General features: G+C 39.2%; 1 protein-coding gene across 1 annotated transcript in view; it reads right to left on the bottom strand.

Moving 5' to 3' along the window:
• The window catches only part of LOC138053010 (transient receptor potential cation channel subfamily A member 1 homolog), a 56,893-nt gene that overhangs the window by 38,165 nt on the left and 6,228 nt on the right, over nt 1-12,500 (bottom strand). Inside the window, exons 3-6 of the mRNA XM_068899683.1 lie at nt 11,019-11,199; nt 9,274-9,482; nt 6,798-6,965; nt 5,125-5,633 (exon numbers count right to left, since the gene is read on the bottom strand). Of these exons, the coding sequence (XP_068755784.1) occupies nt 5,125-5,633; nt 6,798-6,965; nt 9,274-9,482; nt 11,019-11,199 (1,067 nt within the window). The remainder of the gene's footprint in view (nt 1-5,124; nt 5,634-6,797; nt 6,966-9,273; nt 9,483-11,018; nt 11,200-12,500) is intronic.

The raw sequence follows: 12,500 nt of genomic DNA, 5'->3' as shown, positions 1-12,500 counted from the left end.
ATCTGGCGGAGAAGGGCCATGGTGATAGAAAGTCGCCATCATGGTGGTGTTGCTGTGGTACGCTTCATTTGCCGTAGAAGCAAATGGAGGAGGGGAGCTTCCTTGAATGGGTCAGGGAGACTATTTTCAACGTGGGTGTAACAAAGGCCTGCCATGTAGAGAATAACCTGGTCGGCAAGGTAAGCAGCGAAGATGGGAGCTGCAAAAGTTGGTGTACCAGCGAATGCCAGCTCTATAGGAGCAGTGGGTGGAAACAGCAATGGCCTGCGACCGGAGGAAGCTTAACCATTGTGCCAAAGGGATACCTCTGATTTGGGAGTGGGCGTGGGCTCTGCTTCTGGGGTGAGTTGGCAGAACCAGGATATCTGCAAATGTGCAAACGAGACAAGGAATCGGATGGTAAAGTGGTTGGAGGCAGCAATAAAAAGTATGGAGCGACCAAGGTGCATGATCAGGGGGTCACGGGATGAACCTGAGGCCCAAATATCCAAAACAGCGTAATTTTCACAGTGAAACAGAAGTTTCTTCCCGACCACTGAGAGCCCCTTAGGAGGCAAGCCAGAGCAATGGGGTAAAGCTCCTCTACTGAATGGAGCGGTCTTGCAGCACAGCTGGCGAGGGTTGAGCAATCCAATGGCCCATATTATCAATGCCATAACCAAGACATCCCGATGCATCTGAAAAGAGTTCTAGGTCGGGAGACAGGGTCCACTGCGGGTCAGGGATAATGGCGAGCCCATTCCAGGTAGGAAGGAACTCCAGCCACCAGGCAATGTAACAACAGGCCTCCTGATTCAGAGTGAGGTGATGGTGTGGCAAGCGAACAGTGCAGCTCAGGTCAATGAAACAATGTAAGAAGATGTGGCCAGCAGGGATGATACAGTAGGCAAAGTTTAATTTGCATATCAGGGAAAGGAGGTCTCGTTTGCGACATTTTTTACGTGAGGACCACCACTGAAGCTCGGTTAGTAGCCCACTGAGTTTGTTCTTAGGTAAGGAGGTTTCCATAGTAGTGGTGTCAATACGGATGCCCAGGAACACTAACTGAGTGGCAGGACTTTCCAATTTGTCGGGAGCCAGAGGAATGAAGCTATACGCGTGGTGGACTGGACATTTCACACACACATCGTCCAGGTAATGCATTAAGTCCGGAATTTCATGCTGTCTCTTCAAGACCCATTAAAATGCGTCAGCTAGGCGGTTAAAGAGGTATGGGGATGAGGGCAAGCCAAAGGGGAGGCGAAGGTCAACATAAAATTTACCCTGCCAGTGAATTCCAAGGAGCTTTCGGTCCTCAATCCGAACTGGACAAAGGTGAAAGGCATGTTTGATGTCTAACTTGGCCATGAGTGCATTTGGGCCATGACAGGCCACAAGCGCTAGTGCCTGGTCCAATGTGGCATAATGCAGAGTGAAAGTCTGTCTTTGAAACACGGTCATTAATTGATGAGCCGTGACGAGATGAGAGGTCCATGATAATGCGCCAAGTCCCATCCTTCTTAGGTAGCACAACAAGGGGGGAGCATTGAAGATTGGGAATGGGAGGAGAAGTAAATGATCCAGCAGTATGGCCACGAGAAACTCCCTTGGCTAGGGCCCCCGAGACAGCATCAGGATGTTTACAACGTGTAAATTTGATGACTTTTGGCACAATGCTAGTAAAATTATCGACTTTCTACGTGCCCAAGGTTGGGGGGCGAGTGACCTTTGGAAGTGGGAGAAATTCGGCTAAATTCTGGAGGCACTCGGTTGTGTGCGGTCTTGGAAGTTGCACGCCTTGTCTATTTATATTGTATGTGGCGACGCGTGGGATCTGAAGAGGAAATCGACGCGTCCCAAAAACCCATCAAACCACTCAGGACAACGCAGAAAATAGTAGGTGAGTGAACTTCATTTATCTGACTGTCCATAAAATGAATTTGCCAAAAGAAAGATCGCGATTTGAATTTTTTTATGGAACATTTTCCTCGATCAGTTGAATTGGCCGTTACAACTGTCTCAAAATAATGTGACGTCATGCACTCTCACATTCTTAGGGTGGTCTGCCTGTGGTTTTAGCCATTTTTCAATTTTAGAATAAGCGAAAAAAGTTGAGTTTCAAGCAATCATTGTAATAGGGTTCAGATTCTCATACATAACAAACAGACCATTTAAAAGTTCTGTTATCAGAAATTTAATGGTTACCTGCTCCTTTTTTAGTCAAGTTGTTCTTTCTTTCTGGTTGCGAATTTGCCGAAGCACTGCAAGATGTATGTTTTCACGGCCATTTCAGGGTCATGAACGGTACATTTAGTGGGCTTTTGGGTTTTATCTTTGTAGAGATCTGCGCGATATGCTACATGATACTTCCAAGTGTAACTTTGGTAGAGATCCATGGATGTTCCTCTACAAGGTATACTTCATTTCACTCCCCACCACGTCTTTGCAATCCCCTGCCAGCCACAAGATGCTAGGGCTAATATTTTTTTAAGGAAAGCTAAATGCCAGAAAATCATGAGTTCTGGCGGATTAAAGGTTATCCGGCATTGTAGTTTTTTCTTGAGCATTGCGAAACAAAGCCATCTCCCGATGCACTTTGTCTTTGCCAACTGACTGCATCTCCACACAGGTTTTGGACATTTTACAGACAATGAAAGCATTTACCTCTCGGGATCGGATATACTGATGGAGAGAAGACACTAGTTTGCTTCAAAAGAAAGGAACCGTGAAACGATTTCAATTGCAATGAACTCGTCCATTAAAGTTTCCCATGAAGGATCCAACAATCTGACTGGAAGCGTGGTACACTCCATGCAATGAACTTATAAGTGTGCCGCACGGAGCATGAAGGAAAAGCAGGTCACAGATCACAGAAATACTGGATGGACCTAAAACTATGCATAATTAAATCATTCCGAACTGATGCCGAAGTTTCTAGGATTGCTCTGACCTGGTTGAAACTCGGGATTGGTAACCTCCACATTACGGTTTCATGTTCGTGTTCAAAGTTGCAGCGGGTCAGGCGGGATTTCGTGCCTGTGGTAACTAGATTGCGTGCCAATGCCAACAATATCAGAGAATTCCTTGGGAGAGCTTCGAGCTGAGCAACAGACATGGATCCAGCATCCAGGCCAGTGGATTGGTTTCAGCAAGCGACTGAACGAGGCATAATGATCAAGAAACTAAACAATAACTCGTCCAAAGAAAGCCTACAAGACACAGTAGCATGTGCGCGAAGTGGCAACAACTGAGCATTCAATATAGTCAATCTGATAAGAGCATAGCATGACATAAATTACAAACTCGTAACAATGCTGGCGTGTCCTCTATAAAAAAAGGTATGCAGATTGCATTGATTTATAAATAAAAGAGTCTTTATCATGGTCATTGCAACACACTGTTCTATTAGATCAGAACCATATGGTCTCTTCAGGGTGAGACGAAAATGAAAAGATGAGGTTGCCCATCGGGCAAGCTGTTACTTGAGGTTACTAGCCCGAAGGTCTGACGAGCTAGCCCGACATTAAATTGTTCATAAAGAATAATCAGATGTATTTAAGGACGGTGCCTACTATTTAAGGGTATTTTTGCCCCGTTTCATGATTATGCAGGAAATGTAGATCTTAACAAGTGTTATGGAAATCCAAAAAGAAAATTGGGGGTAACCATCCATTTTTCAAAGATAATTAATGAATAATATTTGTAAAAAGCTTTAAAATACAAAGCAATGTATGGCGTTTTTTTCTCAAACTGAATCTTAATTATTTCTCAAAAATGCCTGGTTACCCGCAATTTTCTTTTTGGATACCAAGAGTATTTACTAAGATCTACTTTTTCCGGATAGTTTTAAGTCGCGCAATAACATCCCTGTATTAGTAAGCATCAACGGTAGGAAACCAGATTATCTCGAGATGCGCAGAATGTATGCGCAATAACAATAGTTTCCCAACGAAACGCACCTAAATTTCCGAGAAAATCCACTACACCGTGACTTGGCTGGAATTTAATTAGACTGATTGTCTCGCACTGCACGCTGTCAGTCGGCAAAGATTGTCATTTCAAAAATATATTTCGGTCGCTATGTAAGGAGAAAAAGTCATGACGTTATTTACGGACGCAACTAAAATGCGGCGCAAAACGTTGTCACGCTACGATAATTTGGCCTCATAACGTTATCATTTTCTCTCAGGAGCTTCTGCTACACACTTTGTGGTATAAAAGCTCAATTTATCATCAGAAAAGAGAAACCAACGGTGCTTGCCCGTCGGGCAAGCTACGATAAGAAAACGCTAGCCCGACAAGTCATTCCAGTAGCCCCGGGCTATCGGACAGCACTTTCGTCGCGCCCTGTCTCTTGCTGAGTCGATACACAGATGTAAAAGTGCTCTAAGTAGTTAACTCGATTTTACAAGTAAATTGGCCTTACACATACTTTTTTCTTGAACTTCTCAAAATTTTCAATTTTTGTCCACATAATTATTAACAGCGAATTGAAATAAAAGAAACTGGACGAAGATTCGTAAGTAGACAAGTGATGGGCGAAAGGAAGATATAGGTCAAGTCCATATTATTGGAATCCTTCACTTTACAAAAAAGAACAGCTTTTAGCAACACTGTTTATACCTTTTAAATGATTAAAGCCAACTTACATTTCTAAAAAAAACGCTTTACATGTATCCCTAGATTCAACTGTGTTTAATTCCTAGGCAATCTGTTGCAACAAAAAAGTCAGACCAACAATGTTGCAGGAGCAGCAGTAACAACTTATTGCGATTGTACAATTCAGTAAAAAATATTTGTACTGTAACTACATGTAAGTCCCAACACCTTTCAGGTAGAATTTTGTAGTTTTCAGTGGGATCGGTTTGTTTTGGAACCTGCTCTCCCACTTTGAGAGGGGTGGTGATGGTTTGCTTGGACAAAGTCCTACAGCCTTCAGTCCTGCAGATGTGGCAATGGGATTAGGGGTGATACACGTACAAGGGTGTGTCAGTATTAAGCAAGAGGAAGATGGGAAGGAAACTGGACAGATGGGTAGTTTGATAAAAGTGGGAAGGAAAATTATTAGGAAAGGAGAAGGTAGATGTACTTGTAGATGGGTCAGGGTTATGAAGGACAGATGGAAAAAGATAGGCAGTTACTTACTTCTCCAGGAGGAATGACACCATCCTTGTTTTGTTGTATGCCGCAGCTTTATGTAGCGGCGTTTCATGGTAGATATTTCTTGCCTCAATCTTGGCATTGTGTTCAGTTAAACACTTTGCAATTTCAACATGCCCATTAATTGCTGCAATGTGTAAGGGATGAGCAAGGTTCCCCCTTCTCGCTCGTACTTTGGCTCCTTTTTGCAAACAAAGCTGCACTATGTCCAAATATCCACCTTCCACAGCAGCATGGAGTGCTGTTTCTCCTTCTCTGTTTCTATCCTCCAGCATTTCAGTCACATCAAAGCCACACGGTGAATTTTCCACATGCTGAAGTAACACTTTTACAGTGTCAATTTTGCCATCATTGCAGGCAAAATGAATGGGAGTCATCTTTTCACTGTCTTTGGCTCTCACATCTGCACCAGCATCAAGTAATGCTTTTACAACCTCTGAAACACCTTCAGTAGCAGCGCAATGAAGAGGGGTGCTTCCACTTGCATCTAATTCCTGTTTGTCATTCAAATATTTATAAATGCAAATAAATACATGACTCTTTTAGCAACCTAGTTTAAGGGTCATACTTGAGTTATGGCCCATCCTCTTTTCGGTTCATTTTTTATAAATGCCACATCTAGATTCTAAGTGAATTTAAACACAATTATTCAGAATTTTAAGGGGACCTCCCAAATGAATGAATTTTCAATGAAAGGAGATCACATCATATTCAGTAAATCCAGAATAGGACCAATGATATTTTGAAAGTAGTCAATTAAACACTGACCCCCAGTCCATGGACTACGCCGATAAACTACCCAAACGGACTACCCTAAAATAGACTAACTCTAACAAGTACTATTTCGAAGGAGTACTATTGAAAGAATTGAATTGATTACATAATGACATTGCATGTACCTTGTTTATTTTTGTCTGCACGGCCACATGCAACTTAATTTAGGGATTGTGCTGGTTTCACTTCACTTACATGAAGTAATCGGCCATCACAACAATATTATTGAAAGCTAACCTTTTTAAAATGGGTACTTAGACTTAAATACTGTTGACCAACACCATTTAAAATGGATGTTCAGGTTTAGCACTAATTGTGACACTGCTTACGACCAATAGTACTCACTTGAAATAGTATATTTGGGTAGACCATGGACTAGGGGTCGGTGTTTTTAACTCTACCCGCTATAAGTCAAGTCATGCCGATCCCTAAGACGGGGCTATGAAATTTAGCCTCATTGCCTTGGAACTGACAACCAAGTGAAGCAGCACTCAAAACATTGAAAGAAGGTTTGAATAAAACATCAAATATAAAAGAAGGCAAGGACGGGCAATAACGAAGAAGATTACACTGGATTAGAATTTGATTTTTGAAAACTGTTCAGCCTAATGTCAGTTTTTCAAAGTTTATGTTATGTTGTTTGTAATTTAGATCATGTATGCTTGAGTCTCGCATTTAAGTCTAAGCACCCATTTCAAATAGCAAAGATAAACGGTATTTAATTCGAAGCATCCATTTTAAAGCATTAAGTTTTCAATAACTGTGTGGCTCATGGATTGATTCACATGGCTTGCATGTTTAGTTGCATGGCTCGCATGTTAACTCAAGTGACTTGCATGGCTCAGTGGCTCTCATATTGTACAGCCTCTCACAAAACAACTCACATCAACTTTTATTTCTTTACACTGCAGCAGCTCTATCACAGCAGTTAAATTGCCTTTTGATGCTGCATGGTGAAGAGGTGTCATGCCATAGTTGTCCCTGACATTTACATCACTTCCTTGTTCGACAAGGTAAACAATGAGCGACTCAGAAGACTCTTCTGTCGGGATCTAGAAGTAAGTGAACCAAAAGCAGGGAACATTCACATTAGACACAGAGGAACTTAATTTTAAAGCACAAGGCACTGCATGATTTTGGCCACCTAAACTGGAGGCTCATCTTTCATAATATCGGATCCAAAATAGTTATGGTGTCCGTAAAACAAAGAACAAAACAACAACAACAACTTTCAATATAACAATACCCAATAAGAAATTCCTAATCGCAATAACTGTTACAACGGTTCTTTTGTCTTGCGCCACTTTAGTCTGGTATAGGAAAGTTTACTAAAAATAGCCATAGCAGTGTTAGAAAACCCAACTATTATTGACCACTGAGACTTTAAGATTAACTAAAGACTTTATTTCAAGTAGTGCATACAAAAGGTCTTAATTTTTGCATTTAAGTACAGTAATTTGACTGACTCACTTTCCCACAAATTTCATTTACGTGGAATGCCACTTTCATATCACTTTCATATACACTGTATGGGGTTTGATTTATCATTCTTTTGTATCAATGTTAATAAGACTTGCTGGCCTCATTGTCGTTCATATATTCCTTTGATTTATATTGAGTTATATTCCTTTTCCTTTATTTGATTTGTTCATTTTTTTTCTTTTGACCCATGTTAATAAGACTTGCTGGCCTCATTGTGGTTCATATATACATTCCTTTGAATTTTGCATATCACAGAGGGGCTAGAATAAAAAGACTTTAATTACCATTAATACAAACAAACATTTAATTTGACTACTATTTTATGAAAAAGGTTTACGATATGTGCTCATGGATGTTTAGAAAACACAGTGGACTTGAATTTGAAGGTATCATTAATCCGATTGGTACAAAGTGTAGGACTTGTACTTTGAGCATTCCCATGCAACGATACCATCCTAACATATCATATCATATCATATCATATATCTTTATTTACCCTCGGATTTTTAGAGTAGCTTGGTGTAGCTTATTATATCTCCGAGCATTTACCCTCCCAACCATGATACATCACAGAAGACAGACCACAACACCGGGAACTACATGCCCTACTATTTGCGACAAGTGTGCGGGTTCTTTTACGTCCCACAGGATTATGAACATTGAAGGGTTGTGAGACGGGACCTCCGGCTTATCGTCCTTATCCGAGAAGACTAGAGAGTCTAACCATTTGAAGATGTAATTACAAAGGCAGCACTAACCACTTATTCCAACTGCCAGTCAGCATGATAACAATAATTTTTCCCAGCATGGAGTCATTTCTTCATTTTTTGGTCACCTTTCCCACATTAATTTATTATATAAACACCAAAGAAATAACAAGTGAACTTTCGCGCGAAAACATGATATCTTCATGCATAGATAGATAGTTCATGCTATTTTCACATGTGAAAGATCACTGTTGCTATGATTACATGTGAAAATTGCTCCTTTGGATGCCTTCGTGAAATGATTTAGTATTAATTTTTCATTGGTGTTTATATAATAAATGAAAGTTACATGGCTGTGCAGAGATACAAAATTTCTTTTTGAGTGTTGAAAAATGTGAAATGTGAAATGTTTTTCATATTTTTTTTCTTACCTGAAAAATACAGTGTAGCCTTGCTAATCAAGGCGGGAAGGAAAAGTAAAAAATTACTGACAATAATAGGAGTTGAGACAGAAATAAAGAGAACAGATACATCAATATCAACATATTAGTCTAAGATTAAAATGATAGGGAGTACATGAATTACAAAATAAGTAGAATTAAACAAATGTACGATTGAAATTAAACTGAAAATATTAAATTTAATATTTACTAAATATTTCAACTTAAGTATGCACGGCAACATATAAGTATTCTCTTACAGTATATCAATGAAAGTATCCAGAAGCTGATTCTGTAGGATATCCAAGCTGTTACAGTGCGACACGTCTTACTGCAGCCACCTAACAGAGTTTTTTATAAATTGTCTGCCGATCATTAATTTTGATTGACAGTCATGCCTCCTCGCAAAGTTCACACAGTTGTAAGTTGAAAACCCTTGCATGGGTTGTTGAGTTAACATATTTACACGGAGTTGTCAAATGTGAAAGTTTGCTGGGTGACCATGGTAAGGTGCGTTGGACTGTAAATTTATATTTAGGTAGCGCATGACCACTGTTGGGGATACTATTCCATATCTTTGCACCAATACTTGAAAAGGAGGTTTTCAAATGGTCTGTTCTCGAATGCTTAAGATAGCAATTGCCAGCAATGGAAAATAGTGTAAGTAGATGATTAATACATATACCTAATATAATCATAATAATCAAGGATAAAGTACTATAGCCTCAGACCTGCATTCCATAGCTGTGATTTGCATCTCCTTGTGCAACGCTTTCAGCACTCAAAGCCATTGTCAGAGGTGCAACTACTGCATTAACTTCACTGTTAACTCCGTCCAATGCTAACGAGTCTCTATTGGCTGATGGGAATGCTGTGTTTGCACGGAATCTAGCTGCATAGTGAAGAGGTGAGGCACCATCTTCTCCTGGCTTGCTAACATCTGTGAAAAACAATATTATGTTCACTTTGTATCATTCAGAAAGGAAAGCATCTATTAAAAGGTACACAGGGTTCTCAATAAGTTTTGGAGTAGACGGCTTAAATATAAAAGTAGGCAGCGGGAGAAGCGAGTGCCACTTGTTTATAGCAAGTTTATGACCGAAAAGTAGACGACTCTAAATTTAAAGTAGCCGTTTTTTTAGCCAGCTTCTGGCACTTAATGAGAACCCTGGGTACAGTAGCAAAAAGTAATAATAATGATGATGATTTATGACTTATACAAAAACAGTCCCAATTGCATAACATTGCAAATGATAATTAATTATAAAATAAATTAATTTAGCAAGTGAGCTAAAATTTGTGATTAAGTTAAGATTAAGCGAATTTAATGTAAACAAACACCTGTAAATAAAATGACCTCAATCCTGCAAACCGTCTCTGCTGAGGCAGAAGATTGTGCAAAAACATTCTTGGGATTTGACACTATGTATCCCAAAGGTTTCTATCACTGGACTGCATCATACATTGCAACTATTTAGTAACAAACTACTAATACCTGTCTGCCCAATTATATTTTAATGCCCTTTCGTTAAATTCAATCTCTCTTCCATATTAAGCTAAAAGCTCCCCCCCCCCCCCCCACCACTCACCCCCAAGAAACCTCAATAGCATAGCTAGACAGAAACATGATCAAACTGTCATGTACAAAGTTGTGAGCTCATCTAGTAAGTAATTTACCAACAGAACTTGCACACCCATAGACTTGCATATTATTTTTCTTTCATTAAATTTTCAATCTTGGATATTGCATATCTGGCGTTTGCACTGGTAGTTTTGCAAAAACTGAGACAAGATCCTGTCATTCTGTCATTAATGCAGTTTAGAAAGTAATAAAAATATAATAATACAATAATAATTAACAATTATTCCATGAGCACGCGTTGGATATGAAATCATGGTAAATAGCCAACGAGGTGTGTAGCGCCGAGTTGGCTATAACCAGTCTCATATCCAACAAGCGTGAATGGAATAATAATTGTTTCATTAAATTCCTTAAACTCCAAAAATTTGGAAGTACGAAATACAAGCAAAAAGTGTGAGAAAATCCCAGCGAAATCGAGAAAACTTGATGAAGATGCGATGTTTTGTAATACCTTGTGGTCAGACAGACATTAGGCTCATCACAAAAACATTTCTTGCCTTTTCGCGTACTTCTAAACGTCAGAATTGATCCAAACTTTCCACAAAAATTTTTTTTTTCTTTTTTGGCTTTATTCAAAAATAATTTCGCCTTCTGGCGGAAAAAAAATTGGTTTAGCAGCGCTTAGCGCAATCGTTTACCATATAAGGGCAAACTAAGGTATATGAGCTGATAACCGAGATTGAGTGAACCAATGAGAGCACGTGAAATGCATTATCCAAGGTTGAGAATTTAATAATTATTACTATTCCATGCAAGCTTGTTGGATATGAGAGTGGTTATGGCCAACTCATACCCAATGCACGCTCATGCAATAACAATAAGTTAATTATTTACCTGCTCCATAATCAGCCAAAAGTTTGACAACATCCGCATGACCATACCGCACAGCATAATGCAAAGGAGTAATATCACCCTCGTCACCCTTATTTATGGCTTTTTTCAGTTTTGCCTTGCTTTTTTTTTCTAGCTTGAGAATCTTTTGTCTCATGAGATCTGTTCGTCCATCTCTAGCAGCCTACAAAATAACCAAGAAAATACTATAAATATGTTAAGATTTCAGATCATCTCAGTTACAAACATTAATTAATTTAAGCGGTAATGAAAGGAAAGCTTGATTCCAATGCCTAAATACTTTGGGTATGAACAGGATCTAAGCCCATAACCTCTGCAATACTGGTGCAGTGCTCTTCATGTACTACTACTACTACTACTACTACTACTACTACTACTACTACTACTACTACTACTACTACTACTACTACTTCTACACAGTAACAGTACTACTAATATTATTATTATTAAATGGGAGTAAGGTATTAGTAATTATTGGTAGACATATGAAACCAACTAGGAGGATGAAGTCCTGAAATTTTTCAGGCAAATCCTTTTTTTGGATAACATGAATGCTTTGTACCTTCAAAATGAAAGCACATGAAGGCACAAAACTTTGCAGTGAGTGTGGACAATGTGTGAGCCAGCGAGCCATACAAGTCATGTGTTGTTTTCTCTAGTCATGAAAACATGTTTGAAGACTAACTTTTCAATATCAAGCAGACCTAAGTTTTACAAATTGTTTTTTGAACCCAAAAAAATTAATTTTCAAGGCATTTGACAAACAAGCCATGCATGGTCATTATGTGAATTTGTACTAAACCCACGGAGGAATTTTAGATATAAACTTTAAGAGACGATCTCTTTGAACTGCAGAAAAAAGCCTGGTTCAGATTTTAGATCACACTGTAATGAACATTACTTATACAAGGAAAGGCTGAAAATTTCAGTCTTAACAAGGAATTGATCATGAGACCTGTGACCTGTGACCTGTGATCTCTGCAATACTGGTGCAATGCTCTTCAAAACTTATTAATAATTCATGAGTAAAACAGCCTATCAGGTTATTGAAAAAATATCATGTGCATGAGCCTTAAAACTGGTAAAACGTTCCTTATTAGAATTCTTTATATAAATCATACTACCAGCGATAAAGGTAAAGGTAAAAGTCCTTCTTTTGACGAGGGTAACATGTGACAGTGAACCAGTCTAAGAGTTACTTATAAACTTGTGGCCCTTGGTGAACACCTTTTACCCCCCTTCCTCCGTCAATGCTCTGTTTTACAAGTATTCAAATCTACAGCTACAACCAACAGAGGAAAGTCAAAACACACGTCAATTGAACTGGCGCCCTCCATCTCAGAAGTTTGTGCACTAACCAACCAAGCTAGCCTGTCTCAAAGTTTACCTTGTTTTTCTTGTATGCTGAAGTTCTCCTATCACAATTTGAACCAGAGGGATTGCACTTTTTGTGGAATGTTTTTG

This window comes from Montipora capricornis, chromosome 6 (genome assembly GCF_036669925.1).
Source record: "Montipora capricornis isolate CH-2021 chromosome 6, ASM3666992v2, whole genome shotgun sequence".
Lineage (NCBI taxonomy): Eukaryota > Metazoa > Cnidaria > Anthozoa > Scleractinia > Acroporidae > Montipora > Montipora capricornis.
The sequence above is the reverse complement of the archived record's forward strand: the minus strand, read 5'-3'. Positions and strand labels throughout refer to the sequence as shown.